At 36.4% G+C, this 19,586-nt stretch overlaps 1 protein-coding gene across 1 annotated transcript in view; it reads right to left on the minus strand.

The window, feature by feature from the left end:
- LOC132280813 (uncharacterized) overlaps positions 1 to 8,218 on the minus strand; it is a 53,766-nt gene extending 45,548 nt beyond the window's left edge. The window contains exon 1 of the mRNA XM_059782569.1: positions 8,074 to 8,218. Within this exon, the coding sequence (XP_059638552.1) occupies positions 8,074 to 8,218 (145 nt within the window). The remainder of the gene's footprint in view (positions 1 to 8,073) is intronic.
- Between the last annotated feature and the right edge of the window lie 11,368 nt (positions 8,219 to 19,586).

The following is a 19,586-nucleotide window of genomic DNA, read 5'->3' on the forward strand; positions in this document are numbered from 1 at the left end:
TATGATATCATCATAGATAAATATTACCAAATGTAGGGAAAAAAAAAAAAAAAAAAAAAAAAAACTTCCTCTCTCTAGAACAAGGGTTTTAGGAAGAAAGCAAAGATGAAAATGATAATGCCAACCTCCAAGCTAGCCCTTGAGGGTTCCATAACCACTACAACGACTGGCTAAATCCTTCTCTTGGAGCTAGAGATAGCCCCTAGGCTTGCTTCTTAAACCTAGCTTTTGTGTATTTTTAGGGATTTTAGTTGTAATAAATGTTTTGATCTTGAATTAATATAGATATTGTGATTTCTACTTGATTTGTATGGATTAATGCTTTCAATTGATCATTTATTTCTATCCATATGTTTATGTATGCTAGAATGGATGTTCATGTGCTTTTCCCTAGATTTGATGAAATTAATGCATATCTATGTGTGTTGATGATGTTAATCTAGTGATGGTCAAAACATATTGTTTAATTGAATACTCTTATGATTTGATGGTTCACACTTGTTTCTTGATGGATTGTACCACACCTTTAGTTGATTAGTTTAATTTGCATGTCTCCAGCTTAGATGCAGTGTAATTGCTTTAATTTCTTAGATAGGTGGACAATCCATTCTTATTTCTTGATATTCCATATTTGTGAATGCAAAAAGTGTATGTCTCTAGATATTTGTGTGTGCATTAATTGTGGTTTAATTGAATGAATATTGGTCTCATTTAATAGGTTATGCTATTCATTAAAATTGGCTAGACTTATTTTTCGTCGATGCTTAGTTTCAATTAGTGTCACACACACACAAGTTACGACTTAAATTTCCCCATTAATGTACAAATTACTAGTGTTTGGTGAAGTGAAGCTTAGTGGTGACTCTAAGCCCCAAGACCTCTCTCTTATATCTTTTCCCTATTTTCTAGATTGTTATTTACTTGCATTATTGTTAATTGCATTTTAGTTTACTTAATCAATCACCAACCATCTTTGATCACTTGACCTACTAATCCGACATTAATTTCCAAACACAAATACACCTCCTTTCTTTTGGGACAATCCCTACTCACTCTTGCTATATTTTAGTTAATAGTGATAGTGGCATTCTATAAATTCAAACTTGGCCACACTACACACTTCATTGCGTAATTTGGGTGTCTCGACAAGACAAGCACCAAGTTTTGGCGTCGTGCCGGGGATTGGCATCATCGTATTTTGGAAATTAATTAGGAATTAGTACTATTTTGATCTTGTCTTTATTTTATTTTATTTTGGTTACTTATTGTGTTTGTTCTTGATTGGCTAAGTGAATTGAGCCAAGAGGGTGAAGCAAAGGGAAATTGAAAAGCAAAAAAAAGCAAGCCAAGCAAAGCTAAGCAAGATTATAAAAAGCTCAAAAATAAAAAAAAAAAATTAAAAAATTGCAAAGCAAAGCAAGGCAAAGAAGAAAAAAATTGAAAAATAAATTGAAGTTGCTTAAGGACACTTTGTGAGCTTTTCTAAACTCTTTCTCTAATTAAATCGCTGGCCCGTGTGGAGGCAAGTTTTTATTTTCTTAGATAAATCGTGAGCCCGTGTAGAGGCAATTTTATTTTTCTTGCATATTGTTCAAAGCATAGGAGTATGGGATCATTGTATGTGGAGGATTGTTGATTGACTTGTTTCAGAGGAGAAGCGATTGCTACTTACTTGTTGCTAGTTGTTGTTTTGTTTGTGCATACATGGTCAAAAATCGTTAAATGTTACTCTTGTCCCACTTAATTTGAATCTTGAATCCATTGTTCGTAATTCTAAGGGACGGGGTAATTCTCGTCACTCTATTTCATCAATGGAGGAACACAATGAAGACCATGTGGAGGACCTTGGTCATATCGACCAACAAGGTATCATTCACCCTAATGTGCATTATGACAACATTCAAGTATCATTAGGCATGCCAAGACCTTTCATTTCACAACAACAAGGCCATGTTCCATTGGGAATGCCGAGGCCAATTTTTGCTCCACAACTTCCCATTATTCAAGGCAACCAAGGTGCTCGTGTAACGCCACCGATTGTGAATCCTCCTCTTGCTTTGCGTGATTATTATCTGCCAAATGAATATAATGCACCTACATGCATTCAACTTCCCCCATTTAAAGAACATCACTATGAAATTAAACCACAAACTATTCAAATGCTTCCTAATTATCATGGACTTCCAAGTGAAGAACCTTACAAGCATCTTGATGAGTTTCTTAAAGTGTGCTCTACTATGAAATACACAGACATACCAGAAGAGGTTTTGAGATTAAAACTCTTCCCTTTCACCCTTAAAGAAAGGCAAAATATTGGTTCAACAATCTTAGACCTTTTTTGATAATTTCTTGGGCAGAGATGCAACAAGAGTTCTTGAAAAAGTACTATCCAGTTTCAAAAACCAATGCAATGAGAACTTCAATTAGAGAATTTTCTTAAGGGGAAGGGGAATTATTTCATAAGGCATGGGAGCGCCTCAATGACTTGCTTAGAAAGTGTCCACATCATGACATTCCTAAATGGCAATTGGTGCAATTTTTCTTTAACAGTTTGTCGAACAATTTTAAAGGAATGGTAGATGCTTCCATGGGTGGTTCATATCTTGATAGGCATGAGGATGATGTATGGCGTCTTTATGAGAGCATGAGTGAGAATTCAATTCATCGATCCTTGTCTTCCAAAAATGGTAGAAATCTAGGTGGAAGGAAGAATGTCGGCTTATATCAAGTTAACAATTCCAATGACATAGCCGCCGAAATCAAGTCTTTATCTCAAAGGTTTGATCAATTTTTTATCAACCAAAATTCGGTGAATCAAGTGTCTTCCTCCCCTAGCCATCATCATCATAATTCTAATGAAGCTTGCATGACTTGTTCTAGTGTCTTACATTCTACTTCTAATTGTCCTCATGGACATGTGCAAAGTGAGCACCATGAACAAGTAAATGCCGTATTTGTCAACCAAGGGAATAATCCCTATGGCACACATTACAATCCCGGGTAGAGGAACCATCCAAACTTCTCTTGGAAAAGCCAAGGGGAAGGCTCAAACCTTCCCCATAGTGGTTTCCAAGGCAAGTATGTTCTGCCTCCAATGCAAAGCTAAGGTTCCCAAGGTTATAGATCATCTTTTCAATCATCACATGGAAACCAATTTTCAAATTCTCATTTTCCTAATCAATGATCTTATTCTCAAGGAAATTCTAGAAGTCCCGCTTTTGAGGAGAAAGTGTTGACCGCTTTAGGTACTTTAGAGGCAAACACCCAATTACTTCATTCTCACTCCCAATCTATTGCAAAGCTAGAAACCCAAGTTAGGCAAATAGTAAGTACATTGAATGCCAGGGAAAAACGTAAAATGCCTTTGAATCAACCAAAGCAACAATTTATTGTGGAGACCAATTCCTCATCGAAAGGTCACACACTAGAGCATGTCAATGCGGTAACAACCTTGAGAAGTGGAAAAATTGTTGACAATCAAGTTGGTGTTCACAATGAAGAGAGTGAACCGTTGCAACCAAAATTTGACACTCGTCTCATTTTATATTCTATTCCTCTTTCATTGCATTTGCATGACCCCTTTGTTGAGAAAGTTTTGAAAGATGATTTAAAATTTCTTGTGTTAAAAGTGATTCCAAAAAGGATTTTGAAAAAGCTTTTGAGCCAAAGGCTCCATTTTCGGATGCTTTAAAATGATCCAATTCTCTTGAAAAGCAAAAGACCAACGCCAATGAAATAATTGAAGTGTTTAGGCAAGTGAAGATAAATCTTCCTCTTTTGGTTGCAATTAAACAAATTCTGGCTTATGCTAAATTCTTGAAAGATCTTTGTACCCAAAAGAGGAAGAATAAGAGCCAAGCACCAAAGAAAGTTGTCTTGACCGAGCAAGTAAGCTCCATCTTGCAACACAACACTCTTCCAAAATTTAAAGACCCCGGTTCACCTACTACTTCTTGCATAATTGGTGACCATGTCATTAACCGGGCTCTTCTTGATTTAGGAACAAGTGTTAACCTTCTTCCATATTCAGTGTATGTTCAATTGGGCTTGAGAGATTTAAAACCGACGTCAGTAGTTTTGCAATTAGCCAACCGATCCATCAAAAAGTCCCGGAGTATTATTAAGGATGTGTTGATTAAAATTGATAAATTCTTTTTCCCGGTCGATTTTGTTGTCACATACACAGAATCGGTCTCAAATCCCAAGAGCCAAATTCCTGTTAACCTTAGTCGTCCCTTCTTGGCAACCGCTAATGCCAACATAAATTGTAGAACGGGGATAATGAAAATTTCATTTGGGCATATAAAGGTGAAATTGAACATATTCAATCCAACCCCCAATTCCATGGACAAGCATGAAGAAGTGTGTGTTGTGGAAAAATGTCTTGAAAGTGACTTTGAAAAACATGAGTCTTTGCTTGGCAATGAAATTCCAAAAGGTTTACCTTCCGAAAGGATTCTAAAGGATGTTGTTTTAAAAACAAGTGTTGAAAGGGCATGGAAGCCCAAGAGTTTTGTTGACAAAAGGACCATCAATCTCCTTTGAATCAAATCCAACAAGTTCTTTAGGGAATAATTTGCTGGGTGGGATTCAAAATTCCATTCACCCCGTCAAGGAGGGGATACAATTTAAGATTTTTGATCCGGGCTAAAAGAGCCCAACGTCTTGCTAGAGACGTTATAAACTAGTGCATTTCGTGCATTTTATGCACTGCTAGTGAGATTTCGATCGATCAATCGAACTCCGATTCGATCGATCGAACTCCGATTCGATCAATCGAATCACCTAGGTTGAGGACCTTTCAAATTCCATTTCGATTGATCAAAGTCCAATTCAATCGATCGAAATCCATTTTGGATGGATCGAAGTTAAGGGTTCAATCGATTGGAGTTCTTCGATCGATCGAAAATGCGTCATTTGAATTTTTTGGAAATCCATTTGGCCATTAATCTTCTAAACCCTAATTTAATTTTTTATTTTTATTTTTAATTTTCTTTTTCTTTTTCTTTCTTTCTTTTCTCTCTCTACCTCCATCTCTCTTCTCCCTCTTGGCTGCCCCATCTTTCTCTCTCCCCTATTTTTCAAACCCTCTCAATCCGTCTCCCTCTATCTCACACTCTCCTAATCTCTCACTCCCCATAACAAAACCTAAGCCCCCACCTTCTCTTCCATCACCGGCGAGCCCAAGGAAGCTTCGCCGCCGACCTCCATTAAAGCCGGCGAGAGCTTTTGGCTATTCGGCCAAGCTCCTTCATCCGGCCAAACTCCTTTATCTTCCAAGCTCCATCCATCTCAAATTCTCTCTTATTCTTCGTCTCCAGCCGATTTAGGCCAAGGAGATCCGGTTTCAAGCACCGGCAAGCTTCTGCATATTTCGGCGAGCCTCCGGTCATCTTCTCCGACTCCGGCGAGTTCGGAAAATCTCCATTTTCGCCCAAATCTCTTCATCTCACTCTACTCTTCACCTCTTTGGGTCGGGTATGTGCCAAATATTTTTATTCTTATTTTTATTTTTATTTTGTTTTATTTTGTTTACTTTATTTTTTTTATTGTTGCTAGTTTGTTTTTCTAGTTTGCATTTTGTTTGTCATTTTTACATAATCTTGTATATAAAAAATGGATCATCAAAATAAAAACAAAAACAAATGAAAAATGAAAATGCATGAAAAAATGAATTAAATAAAAATAAAAAAATAAAAATTGAAAATTGTTTATAAAAATTTTTGGTAACATTTGATTTGGACTGAACTTTGATATATGTTGAATGGTGATGGGCACACATTGAAATTGAAAAATGAGATTTGGTTATTGTAGTTGTTAGAAGGAGAATGGGCAAAAATTGAATTGGATTTGTGAATTATTGTGGGCGGTGTCCCTATTTGCTTGTTGAACTCATTGAGTGCCATATATTCTTGAAATTAATGGTTGAATGAATGAAATGCATGAATTTGTTGTGTTGAAAAATTTTGGAAAGTCCATTTTGAAAGGGAAACCATGCCGGATTTTCCAAAAAATTTTGAACTTTGATTTTAAAATCCAAAAAGGCATGTTGTTTGATTTTGGAACTTGAGTTGGAATTTGAAAAGGATTTTAAAGTTGATTTTGGATTGAAAAGAAAGAAATTTTTAACTTGTTTTAAAATTTGAGATGTTGATATATTTTTAAACTTAAATGGCATTGCAAAGTTTGAATTGTTGTGAGCATAGTTCCACCTTGCCTCATTTGCTTGAATATGAAATGAATAAATGTGTTCTAAGTTATCTAACTTGAGTGCAAGCATGACTTGACTTTAATTTGTGCTTTTGAAATTGAAAATGCTAAGTCTTGTTTTCAATGCATAAAAATATTTCAAATGAACCTCTTTAAAAAGTTTTAATTGATTCGAGTGCATTGTTTTGGTAAAATGATCTTTCATTGATGAAATGCTTTGTGATCACACTTGTTGGGTTTCAAATGTTTAAAAAGGGAAATTTTTGAATTTTGTTTTGAAAATGAGAAGTCGGGTTGCATGATTCCTTCTTTTGTTATTCATTCATTGCATGATTCTTATCATGAAGTTTTTCTACAATGCAATTGGATGTCTTAACCCCAAAGTTTGTAAAAATTCCAATTTTGCCCCAAAAATGTAGAGTAATTCCAAAGTTAACCAAAATGCCCTTGTTTGAGTTAAAGCTTGTTCCATTTGATTCATTTGCATCCATTTGCATATTCTAAGTGCTTTTGAACTTGTGTGTGATGTAATTCTTAATTCTTGCCATGCTAGGGCACAGTTTCATGTCTTTTGACCTTCCTTATCATGATTTTTGATCTTCTCTTGCAAACTGAGTTGGATTGCCATTCCAACCCATCCGTTTGAAGTCAATTAATTCCATTGTTGCTTAAATGACTTTGAAACTTGTCAACTATGATCTCTTTTGAATAATTGTGTGCCCTTTGGAATAATTGCAACCAGTTGCTTATATATACACCATTTTACACACACTTGTATCACATTGACAGTTTTTGAGATTTTATGTGCATCTTTTGAGCCTGTTTTCTTAGACTTGATTTCTGACTAAGTTTGGGGGTACGTTATGGATTCTTGAAGTTTCAACTGCATGACTTGGATGATGTATCTGTTCTTTGGCCTTAGTCTCTCTTTTCGAGCTTCAATAAAATTTTGAAATGCATTTGACCTTAATCTGAAGCTATGCTTACTTTGTTTTGAAAAATATTTGTTTTCATGCCATTGTCCTGATATCTTTTGCACTTGTGATCCATTCTTGATGACCGAGGTTCTTTTCGGTCTAGATCTTGATTCCACTATGGTAAGCTTCTTGTATTCTTAGTATTTGACCATTCTCTACTTCATTTAAGCATTAAAGGGGGTCACGAGCCATAAGTGATCATAGGATATTGATTTTATTACATTGTAGTACGGGATATTTCTTTATCTAGAGCTTGTTGATATATGTACATCATTCTGATATATGCCATCTAGTTGCATACCATATCCAGGATTCATTCTTGAACTTGCCTGTCAAAACATGCCTTGGATTGTAGTGTTTTGCAACCATACATTTTGCTTAGTCTTTATTACATGATATGCCTGTTTCTTGAGTCCTAGGTTAACATTTGCCTTGCCTATATGTTTCATGTTATCCTGCTTACTGTATTTGATCTTCACTATTACACTTGTAGACATTCTTGCTTAGGAATTGATACGATATCATCCTAGGGTCTACTTATCATGTCATTGCAGCATCTACTTGAGTTTTAGGTTTGTGAATGCACGTGCATCATTTATGCACATCACAGCCTATGCTTGTCCTGTTGATCATATTTTTGCTCAGAATGTTGCATATGTGACTTTTCTGACCTCTATGCCATCATCACATATCTAAGATTGCTTATTCTACTTTGATCTATCCTGTCTAGCTGAGGCATGTTAAATGATAATTTTGAAGCTTTCTTATTCATTTCTTGCACAAGCATGATCCTATTTGTTTATTCTCTGTTTCTACTTGATTCAGGCATGCTTTGTGTTTTCTTATCATTTGCTTACCTTATCCTATACTGTGCACTGATTTATACTTGCGTTTTTGCAGATACAGCGTAGACGAAAGACTCTTGCTAGAAAAAGAGTATAAAGAGCTCCACAGCCTCCATCTCCAGTTGCAGAGCCTTCTTTTTCATCTTCTTCATCTTTTGCATCAATCCAGTTTGAGCCATCTGCCATGGACACTGAGCATGCTATTATCCGAAAGGTCCCCACTGAGTCTTACGCCAGTAAGACATAGGAGCCCAAGTACAGATTTGATGGAAACCTATTCTCTACTTGGATCAGACCAAATGGTCTTATGATGAGCTTGTGAGGCGGGGCATTGATGCCATTATGACTCTAGGAGACACAGTCATCTATCCCCGGTTGGTTGCTCTGTTCTACCAGTACCTCCGGATGGATGAGGATGACCAACTTCTTCTTCATACCACCATTGACGGCCAGGAGATTAATATTTCTCTTCCTGCCATAGCTGCTGCCAGTCATTGCCCCCACACTTCTCCATTGGCTGATGATTCTCAGGAGCCTCGATATCCTACTACTCCACCTTTTCCCACTGAGCTGACCATGGTAGCTACATTATCTCCACATGCTGCATTTAAGGGGCACACCTTTGCAGACCGGGTCGAGATCAATCCCTGATATTAGTTCTTTGATTCAATGCTACACTTCAATGCCTTTCTGATAGGCCATGGCACTCAGTAGTGAGAGGGGATCTTTCAGGCCCTATATTATCTAAACCAGGGGTACTAGATTTCTATTCCTGCACTAATTTGGGAGCTCATGCACAAGTTCTGGAAGAACCTGTATCACACACACAGTGCTAGAGCAGAGACTTGGCCCTTACCTTTTGGCCATTTGATTACTCAGCTGCTTCTAGACCAGGGATATCAATTTGACCCTGAGGAGATTCTGGAGCCTAATGCAGAGAGAGCGAAGAGAGCTTATGATCTGACTCAGTGGAATAAGACTTTCAATTCGTGCCATAAGAACAGGGATATGAAGAGACTACAGGCACAGCAGCAGAGAGTAGCAGTGCAGGCAACTGTAGCAGATAACGTTGCAGAACATACAGTAAATAGATCTCCCCCCAGATAGAGACGTCGCATTACCACTTCAGGTTCTACCTCCCAGCTAAATGTACCTATTACATCTCAGCAGACTGGCCCTTCATATGCCCCTCCTACTGAGTTGACAGCACATACCAGCATTAATTCTAGTTACAGATCAGAGGTAGCTCAGCTGCACACAGACTTCATATCTTTCAGAGCTGATATAACTGGGCGGCACGAGGATGTCATGAGGAGGCATGATGATCTGGTGAGGAGACATGATGATTTGGTAGGGAGACATGATGATTTAGTTCGGCGATCTGATGAGCTGAGAACTGCGGTAGCCGAGGTGAGACGTGAGCTTGGAGCTTTGAGGACTAACCTTACAGATTCTCTCACTTGTCACAACACCGAGATGTCTGCCATGTGCTGTTGGTTTCCTTGATGGAGTCGCCACAACCAACAAAGCTTGAAAGTTGTGTGTGAATTTAGGAGGTGGCCAAGTTTTACATTTATAGAAAGCCACTACTACCTTTCTCTATATAAAATATAGATAGGGCGAGTAGGGATCGTCCCAAGGGATTTGATGGTGTATCGAATTGTGAAATTATGGTAATTAGGGTTAGTAGGTCGAGTGATCACACAATTGGTTGGTTGGTTGATTAAGCTAAATTGAATTCAACTAAATAAAATAATATGAGGTAAACAAGAGAGAGAGAGGTCTTGGGGTGTAGAGATCACCACCAAGCAATACTTTTCTATACTACTAACAAGTGATCAATTGAGGGTAATGGATGTGTTGCAATATGATAAGGGTGTGTGTGCATTAGGTTGATTCAATTGGCAAGGATGACAAATCAAGCAAGTATTGTCTAAACATCATGTGAGGAGCACAATATATCTAAATAATAGAGCATATATTGTCTAGACAACATGGGGATAGCACAATAGATCAAAACAAGTCATTAATCCTTCATTAAGCTCACAATCCACATGCAACACAATATTAGAGGAATATGCCATTTGGACTCACAAGCATGGAACATCAAACATCAAGAGTAGATTGTCCTCCCATCTAACATTACACTACCACTACACTAAATCTACACTACTAGCATGAAAATAAAGCTATCTAGACTAGGGGAGAGGCACAAACCATCAAGAATAGGCATAAACCATCAAATGAACCAAAATAGCATTCATTAAGCATATCATCTTGATAATCTCTAGATCTATAGCATCAATACACATAGACATGCATCAAAAACACTAAATCTAGAGATAAGCACATAAATATCCTACTCTAGCATACATAGACATATGGATAGAATAGAATAGTCAATTGGAAGCATTAAACCATACAAACCATGAAATAATCAAGATTTATATATACATGAATATCAAGATGTATCATACAACACTAATCCCTCAATAATACACAAGATTAGAGTATAGAAAGCATGCTTGGGGCTAACTCTAGCCCCAAAAAGATGTCTAGCCACTCATGGTAGTGATGATCCAACCCTCAAGGGCTAACTCCATGGCTGCTCCTTGTTGATGGAGATCTTCTCCAATGGTTGCTCTAGCTTCCTCCCTTCTTCCTCTCTAAGAATAGCCTCCAAGATGATTTTCAATGTGTGACAAGAGACTCTAGAGCCCTTTTCCAAAAAGTGTATCATATTCCTTATATAGGTAGGTCAAATACACCCTATGATGAGCTGTGGTCGTGCAAGGCATATTCTCCAATGATTGGATGAAGGACGGAATAAATGAGCTGGACTTTAACTTTTTCTCACTAGAGGAAGTTCGATCGATCGAACCTTAACTTGGATCGATCGAAGATGGTTTCGATCGATCGAAGTGGTCTGACTCCTCCGGATAAGGACAAGGCTGAGATATTTCGAAGATATTTATGGGGAAAAGGACAAAAGTGGTTGGTAGGCGTACAGCTGTGGATAAGATCAATCATTTGAATAGGACAAAATAGGGTTCGATCGATCGAAGGTGATGTTCGATCGATCGAACTTGGAATTTCAGCAAAGGCTAAGGTTGGATCTATCGAGAAGTACTGTGATCGATCATAGATGTTCGATCGATCGAACTCTAAGTTGGATCGATCGAACTTTTCAGCTGCGCAACTTAATTCTTTTTTGCTCCTTTCTTTCTCCACTTTGCTCCCTCCTTTGGTTTATCTCAGGATTGCTTCAATTAAGCTCTTATTTGGCTGAGTTAGCTCAATTTTGGGATTAGTGCCTGAAAATATAAATAACACGTAATAAGTCTAAAACGGCAAAGTAAAATAGATAAAGGTACTAGAATGCTTAAGTTTAACGGGTTTAAATGCGCACTTTTCGGCGCTCATCACCATGCTGCAGCACATTACTGGCATGATGACCCCAAATCCTACCACCTGATTCTCTCCATTTTCTCTCTCCTACTCATTATTTCTCATTAATATCTGTCCTATTATGACTGAGATATTTCTGCACCATTTAGACACTTGCACTGGTTTTGGATATTGTTTGGATATTTTGGATATTTTTGGATATTATTGCTTACATTACACTAATACATTGATTTAGCATTTATTTTCTATATATATGGATTTTTGGATCTTTGATATCAGTTTTGGATATTCTGAGTTTTACACTGCTATATGCCATGATTTTTGCCCAATTCTCAGTTGCACATCTCATTTATATATCATTGATACATATGCTTTGATAGTTATTCGTGGGACAATTTTCAGACAGATTTTCGAAATCTAAGTTTGGGGGTGCGCCTTCCAATGCTAAGCTTCTGTTGCCGGGTCCCCTTTGCTTCACCCATTTGGTATACTCTTTTCATTATCTATTGCTTATTTGCACATTAAGGACAATGCATAGATCAAGTTTGGGGGTGTTAGCATATTTTACATGTCGCACTTACTTTCTATGCATGTGATATGATTTAAGAGTCTTGGGCTATGATTTTGATCTTTTGAGGACCATGATACTTAGAATTTAAAAATTGCTTGACTTGAGAGTCCAATACTCCTTGTATGCCTTGTGGATGCCAATTAGGAGTACAGTTTTTTGAAAGATTGATATCTTGCTTGCATTTGTGGTCCACATCATCTTGATTTTGTGATTATTTTGAGATTCACTCTAGGATTCTGCACTAGCCTAGGCGCACACTAGCATTCATTTGTGGGGTAAATGCTTTGTTGATTATTGATTTGGTTATATCCCAATCGAGCCAGTAGTGCATTGAAAGCTTTCATCTTGACAAAAGTGGATAACAATCCCTTTTCATTGAGTAGCCGGGATTCTAGCCTCATCAAGCATTGAATTTCTCGTGCCGAAAGGTGGAGGGCCCAAACTCTAGGTTAATAACTTGAAGAAGAAAAAAAAAAAAAAAACAAAAGCAAATAAAAAAGTGAGAACTTCTCCCAAAAGGTAAGAAGTGGGAAATGATTAGATGAAAGTTGTTTTTATTTGTAACCTAGTTGATTTGAGCTTGTAAGTCCTTAGAGGTGTTTAAACACCTAATGCCCTAAAGTCGTCCGGTTTGGGAGTCATTGACCTTACGCTCGACCTTATGGATCACTAGAAAGCTTAATAAATCACTACATTGCACCATGCTTCCATCTTTGATCCTCTAGGTTAGTAAAAAAAAAAAAATTTGAGTGAAAAGAATAAGCACACCTAGATGAATAAAGCTTTAATAAAAGGTTCACTCTTTGTTTTGATGATTGGTACTAAATTTGTGTGCTAGTTTGAGGATAAGGATGTGATCATTTCTTTAGTTGGCTTAGATAGCAACATATTTGATGTTGGTTCACTCAAAAAGGATTCTAGAGTTGTTTTGATTTGTATGATCATTTTCTTGATGTGTGAAGGACCATACTTGCTTGATTGATGTTGAGATTTTGGGAGATTGCTTGGAAAGGGTTGAAAAATTGCATACTCGATGTAGTTTTCTCCCAATGCTTGTTTTGTATATTGGTGTCTCTCTTGTGAGAAAGAGCTCAATGTTTGTGGGTATCATTTCTGGAAACCCTCACGAGACTTCACTCATTTACTAGGAGTAACCTAGGGGTTTAAAAGGCTTGTTGCATATACTAAATGTAATCGTGTTCCTATGAAAGTGGCGTTATCATTTTATTACTTTCTAGTTCATAGTTACTTAGTTGTTTATTTATTTCTTTTCTTTGTAGTTCATTGCAAGGGACAAGCAATATCTAAGTTTGGGGGTGTGATAAGTGCTCAAATGTGATGCATTTTATCACCTAAGCTAAGGTATTTTAGTCCATTCATCTATCTTACTTTCATGTCTTAGATACTTATTTGTGTTTTTGCCTATTTCGGGTCAATAAAGTTCAAACAGGTTAACAAGAGCCATTTAGCCTAATTTTGGAGCTAAGGAGCAAAGTTGGAAAAAAGCCAAGAAAATGCACCAGAGGACCTTCGATCGATCGAAAGGAATCTCGATCGATCGAATAGGTCTACAATCGATCGAGATGAGGCGGTGCTAGCTCAGCCAATTGGATAAGGCCTGGAAGATATTTTGATGCCACGTCAACTACGTTCGATCAAGGTTAAGTGTTGGATCGATCGAGAATCTTCAATCGATCGAAAATGCTGCTGGCAGTGAGCTGTCTAATTCCCAAGTGCACCGGTTTCTACCTAACTTGTGTAACTGTGAATTTCCTCCAATAATAGGCTGTAATTCTGACTTAGTCCTTGCTTAAAGGAGTATGTAATTGATTTATTGAACCATATTGTATGATATCATCATAGATAGATATTACCAATTATATATATATATATATATATATATATATATATATAATAAAAAAATTTAAAAAAAAACTACCTGCCAGCAAAGATCTATGCATTGAATCAATGATGATATCAAGGATGAAGATGATGATGCCAACCTCCAAGCTAGCCCTTGAGAGTTCCATGACCACTATAATAAGTGGCTAAATCCTTCTCTTGGGCCTAGAGATAGCCCCTAGGCTTGCTTCTCAAACCTAGCTTTTGTGTATATTTGGGGATTTTAGTTGTAATAAATGTTTTGATCTTGAATTAATATAGATCTTGTGATTTATACTTAATTTTTATGGATTAATGCTTTCAATTGATCATTTATTTCTATCCATATGTCTATGTATGCTAGAATGGATGTTCATGTGCTTTTCTCTAGATTTAATGAAATTAATGCATGTCTATGTGTGTTGATGATGTTAATCTAGTGATGGTCAAAACATAGTGCTTAATTGAATACTCTTGTGATTTATTTGATGGTTTACACTTGTTTCTTGATGGATTATACCACACATTTAGTTGATTAGTTTAATTTGCATGTCTCTAGCCTAGATGTAGTGTAATTGCTTTAATTTCTTAGATAGGTGGACAATCTATTCTTGTTTCTTGATGTTCCATACTTGTGAATGCAAATAGTGTATGTCTCTAAATATTTGTGTATGTATTAATTGTGGTTAAATTGAATGGATATTGGTTACATTTGATAGGTTGTGCTATTCATTAAAATTGGCTAGACAATCTATACTTATTTGTCATCCATGCTTAGTTTCAATTAGTGTCACATAGACACAAGTTACAACTTAAATTTCCCCATTAATTTACAATTGCTAGTGTTTAGTGAAGTGAAGCTTAGTGGTGACTCTAAGCCCCTAGACCTCTCTCCTATATCTTTTCCCTATTTTCTAGATTGTTATTTACTTGCATTGTTGTTAATTGCATTTTAGTTTACTTAATCAATCACCAACCATCTTTGATCACTTGACCTACTAATCAGACATTAATTTCCAAACACAAATACACCTCCATTCCCTTAGGACGATCCTTACTCACTCTTGCTATATTTTAGTTAGTAGTGGTAGTGGTATTCAATAAATTCAAACTTGGCCACACTACACGTTTCATTGCGCAATTTGGGTGTCTCGACACGATAAGCAACATTTCACATGGAAGAAACATCCCTAGGAATGTACATCATTCCTAAGACACATCCGTGACTTCCCATGAAGTCACGGAACTCAAAAAAAGTAGCGGAAGCGGATTAAAAGAAAACCGAACAAATTTAGCCCTAAGGGCAAAATTGTCATTGTTGAAAATATAAAATCGGGTGCTACCAAGCACACCACTGGAAAGGAAGCAAAAAAATAATCAAGATGGACTCAAGAATCGCATGATTCGGAATCCGGACGAAGAAGAAACGACAAAACAAAGAAAAATGAGAAAATAAAGCTAAAAGGGTAAACTGGTAATTATCCAAAAATATTCACGTGCAACCGAGTACAGCGTTGGATAGACGACAAAAAAATAATATAATTCAGAAAAAGAATCACCCCATTCGAAGTCCGGACGAGTGAAAAAATCCCAAAAGAAGAAACGATGTTGTGGCGGCCGACGAAGGGCCATGACAGCTACTGTTGCTGTTAGTCTACTACTGCTGCAACTGAGAGCAAAAACGGACATTCAACGGACTTTTTTTGGAAAAACTTAAAGAATAAACCCCCCCTAAAATCAAGTTTTCTACCTGGCTATATGAAAGAAAAAGAAAAAAAAACACGCTATAAAATCCCTAAAATGCCCCTAGATCAACATAGGTCAAGAGGGTTAAAAAGTTGCTACATGCATAACAGAAAATTAAACTTCGCAAGGGATTTCCGATACCAAGATGACATTTTCTGGAAAAACACGAAGAATAAACTCCCCCTAAAATCACGTTTTTTACCCGACCATGTTGAAAGAAAAAAAAAATGCTGTGAAATGTCCATAATGCCCCTAAATCAGATTGTCTAGAAAACGTCAAAAATAAATCCATAGAGTGCTCATTTTTGTGAAATATGACTCTAAACCTGAAAATGATCATGCACGCAAACGTAAATAGTGATTTTAGGCACGCGGGAATGGTCCGCGGCTCCCAGACAAGGCCAATGCAAAATACGACCCCCCGACGGCCAAAAATGGCTAAAATGAACTAGAAATGGAAATTTTGAAAACCAAAATTAACAAATGATTTCAAATTACCATTTGGCCCCTGGCCACACTTCATACATGATTAATGAGACCCTATAAAAGAATAAAACTGGAATTCCCACACCCGATGCAAACATGGTGAAGCAATGACTTGTCATTTTTCTATTTTTTTTTTTTTCCATAATAAACCTTGAAGTGAAAATGCATAGAATACAGATTAGATGTCATTGGCCTATAACCACTTCTCATACATGTCAAATACATTATACAGAGTATGCTTATGTACACATTACATGTTTAGAATCAAATATACACATTTTGACATATAAGGCCACAAGTGGCATTTCAAACCTTTACAAAAATTGAAACATTCAAGTTTACAAATCATCCAAGCATAATGAGAATCTCGAACCTTAATTCCTGTACCTGAAAAATGTTCCCACTACGTGGGTGAGTAATATAAAGCTACTCGTAGGAGATGAGCATGCAAAGATCTAGCGTTTTACAAACTAATTAAGTTGATACAAATCCATTTATATAGTTATGCTACCTAGCGTCTATGTCAAAGGTAAGACTCAGGGAGCATTTTAAGCTACCTTAGAGTATTTCTAACATAACCCACATCATTCATGCCATTCAACAACATAGGAGCATATAGTACAACGCAACAAGACATAGGCATTCAAAGTAATCAACTTGGAACCTAAAATGCGTAAAACAACCGGAACGGTTCATGCCACCTAACGTCTATGTTTCAAATGAGTCTAAGGAATCATCCTAGGCTACATTGAACAATCAAAACACAAATTACAATTTCAATGCAATTTTAATAACAATAGAACTTTTAATATAACGCATCAAAGCATAGATTATCAAAGTTAACAACTTGAAATCTAAAATACGGAAACAACAAGTTATGACAATTTAGTGCTATTAACTTGTTTTGAAAAGCAAGGCATGCAAGTATTCTAAGTATATGTATACTACACCTAATTGAAATGTCAAATATCACATCACAAGCTATAAATAATCCATATTAAACAACTTAGAATTGAATGTGAAATCAAGTAGTGGCGGAAAGACAAGGACGTATGGTCTCAATGACCAAGCAAGCTGATCTCGGGTTACTAGCCCGTAAGGTACTACCTAGTGCGCACTAAAGCCGGAATCAAACTGTATATTGGTGTTTTAGGGTTACTAGCCCTCAGAGAACCACCCAGCGCACACTAAATGTTATAGGGTGAGCTCTCATCCCCTGTATTAGAACCATACCCTAGCCGTAACATATTACAATGCCTTGTATACTTTCCTAAAATCAACAAGTTGTGCAACAAGTATATCACATATACACAATGCACCAAAATCAATTTCCACGCACAACCAATTCATGGAATACACATAAGCCATGCCCTAGGCATTCAAGTTACAATGGCATATTAAATGTTTTATAAATAAAATGTGAATACTTATAAGTTAAATCATAACTTCAACTCATAAAATACTATCATGTAATGGTATAACAAGTTCCAAACTACAAATTAAGTAAGAATATAACATCAATGCCTAAATACCTCAATGGACGCATAAAAGGGAATTTAATTAACTTAAGTAATTAAATTCTCAAGATTACAAAGCAACTTCAAATGTTCTACAAATCATATATGTCAAAGGTCATATCAAGGCCTATTTTAATTTTATGAGACAAGTTAGTCCTACACTAGGCATCACTAGGTGAATTAAACTTCATACAAGAAAATAATTAAATAAAGTATTCAAGGCTCATTCAAATATTCTTAATTCAAGGTATGTTAAGGAACATATTAAGGTCCACTTTCAAATTATATTACAAGTTAATTACACACTAGTTACAACTAGGTAAATTAAACTTAATGCTAAGAAAATAAACAAATAAAGTTTTCAAAACTTATTCAAATATTCTTTATTTAATATATAAGATAGAACATGCCAAGCTCATCAATAATATCAAATCAAAAATCCAATTAAGTGATTAGAACACTTAAAGTAAAATTAATTAATTTTCTCTAGAATTTAAAATCACTTCGAATATTCTCAAATTCACCTATGTTAAAGAACATGTCAAAGCCTAATTTAATATCACATTACAAGTTGGTTCCATGCTAGTTACAACCATGTGAATTAAATTTTTATACAAGTGAAAGATTAAATAAATGTTGCAATACTTATTCAAATCCTCTTAATTTAATATATGTTAACAAGCATATCAAGGCCTAATTTAATAGCATGCCATAATTTAATTCCAAGCTACATACAACCATGAGAATTAAATCTTGTACATAGAAAATAATTAAATAAAATTCTAAATAAAATACCTAGGCATGCATACAAGTTGTAAAGCATGAAATACATTCAATACAACATTTATAAAGGCCTAAAACATTCCCTACCTCAATTTGAGATGAAATCTCAAATCCCCACCGAAAGAAAAGTGTTCCGAATCCGACGATACTCCTAGGTTATGTCGGGGACAACGAGGGAGGTAACTTTAACCTTCGAGGCACCATGAAAATCCAAACCCGAACTAAAAAATGGTTGGAAATGGTTTCTAATAAGGGGGAAAGGTGCGCCTCGCCAAGGCCTACGATAAACGCTAAGGCACTACAACATTTTACACGAGGGAAGAAGGTGGAAAAGAAGAAAAGAAGGTGGCAGCCCCTTGGGCTGCCATGGCTGCTGCTGGCCGGCTAAAGAAAAAGGGAGGAAATGTTTTAATTTTTTTTTAACACCCTATTTATAGTAAACCCCGAAAAGTGGCCCAGAAGGGCCCCACCGGGTTCGGAAAAGTGTAATTTGCGCAGACGCGCTCAAACGGTAAAACATTGTGAATGAAAAAGAACCGAAATGAAAAAAAAAATTGAACAAAGAAAGAAACGGCATCAAAAATCGAGTCCCGTTCAGGAAGATATACCTCGAACATGTTCGGCGGCAACCGGGGTCGAAAACCCTAAAACTGGAAAAAAACGATCAGAAAGAAATTCTAAGAGCACACGACTCAAAGAAAAGTGAAAATGAATCCCGTTCGACGATCCAGTCTCAAAATGAGGCATTTTACAATAACTTTCGTTAATTGCACAATAGCCTCTACAAAAAGGAATAATTGCAAAACTGTCCAAAATGAAAATATTTTCTAAAAGATATTTTCTTAAAAACCCCTAATCAAAATATCTCCAAAAGATATTTATGAAAAACACCCCAAGAAACATTAATGTTTTTTGAAGAATACTGTCATCCACGCCCCTACGGGAGAAAGAAACAACCGGGTAGCTTTTCTCCAAAAGTAAAGTTACGCGTTTTGAGGAAATCAACTGGAGTGAAAACTTGTGAAGTCAAAACTCAACTCCGAACACGGAAAGTGAAGTTGTGCCAACAAAGTGACAAATGGGAAAAGGACGAAAAGTGAATAGTGTCAAAAAAATAAAAATGTGGAAATGACTCAATCCTTAAAGGACTTGTCAATCCAAA

Source organism: Cornus florida, unplaced genomic scaffold (genome assembly GCF_030987335.1).
Source record: "Cornus florida cultivar Cherokee Brave unplaced genomic scaffold, ASM3098733v1 CherokeeBrave_3.0.0_Hap2_Chr11, whole genome shotgun sequence".
NCBI lineage: Eukaryota > Viridiplantae > Streptophyta > Magnoliopsida > Cornales > Cornaceae > Cornus > Cornus florida.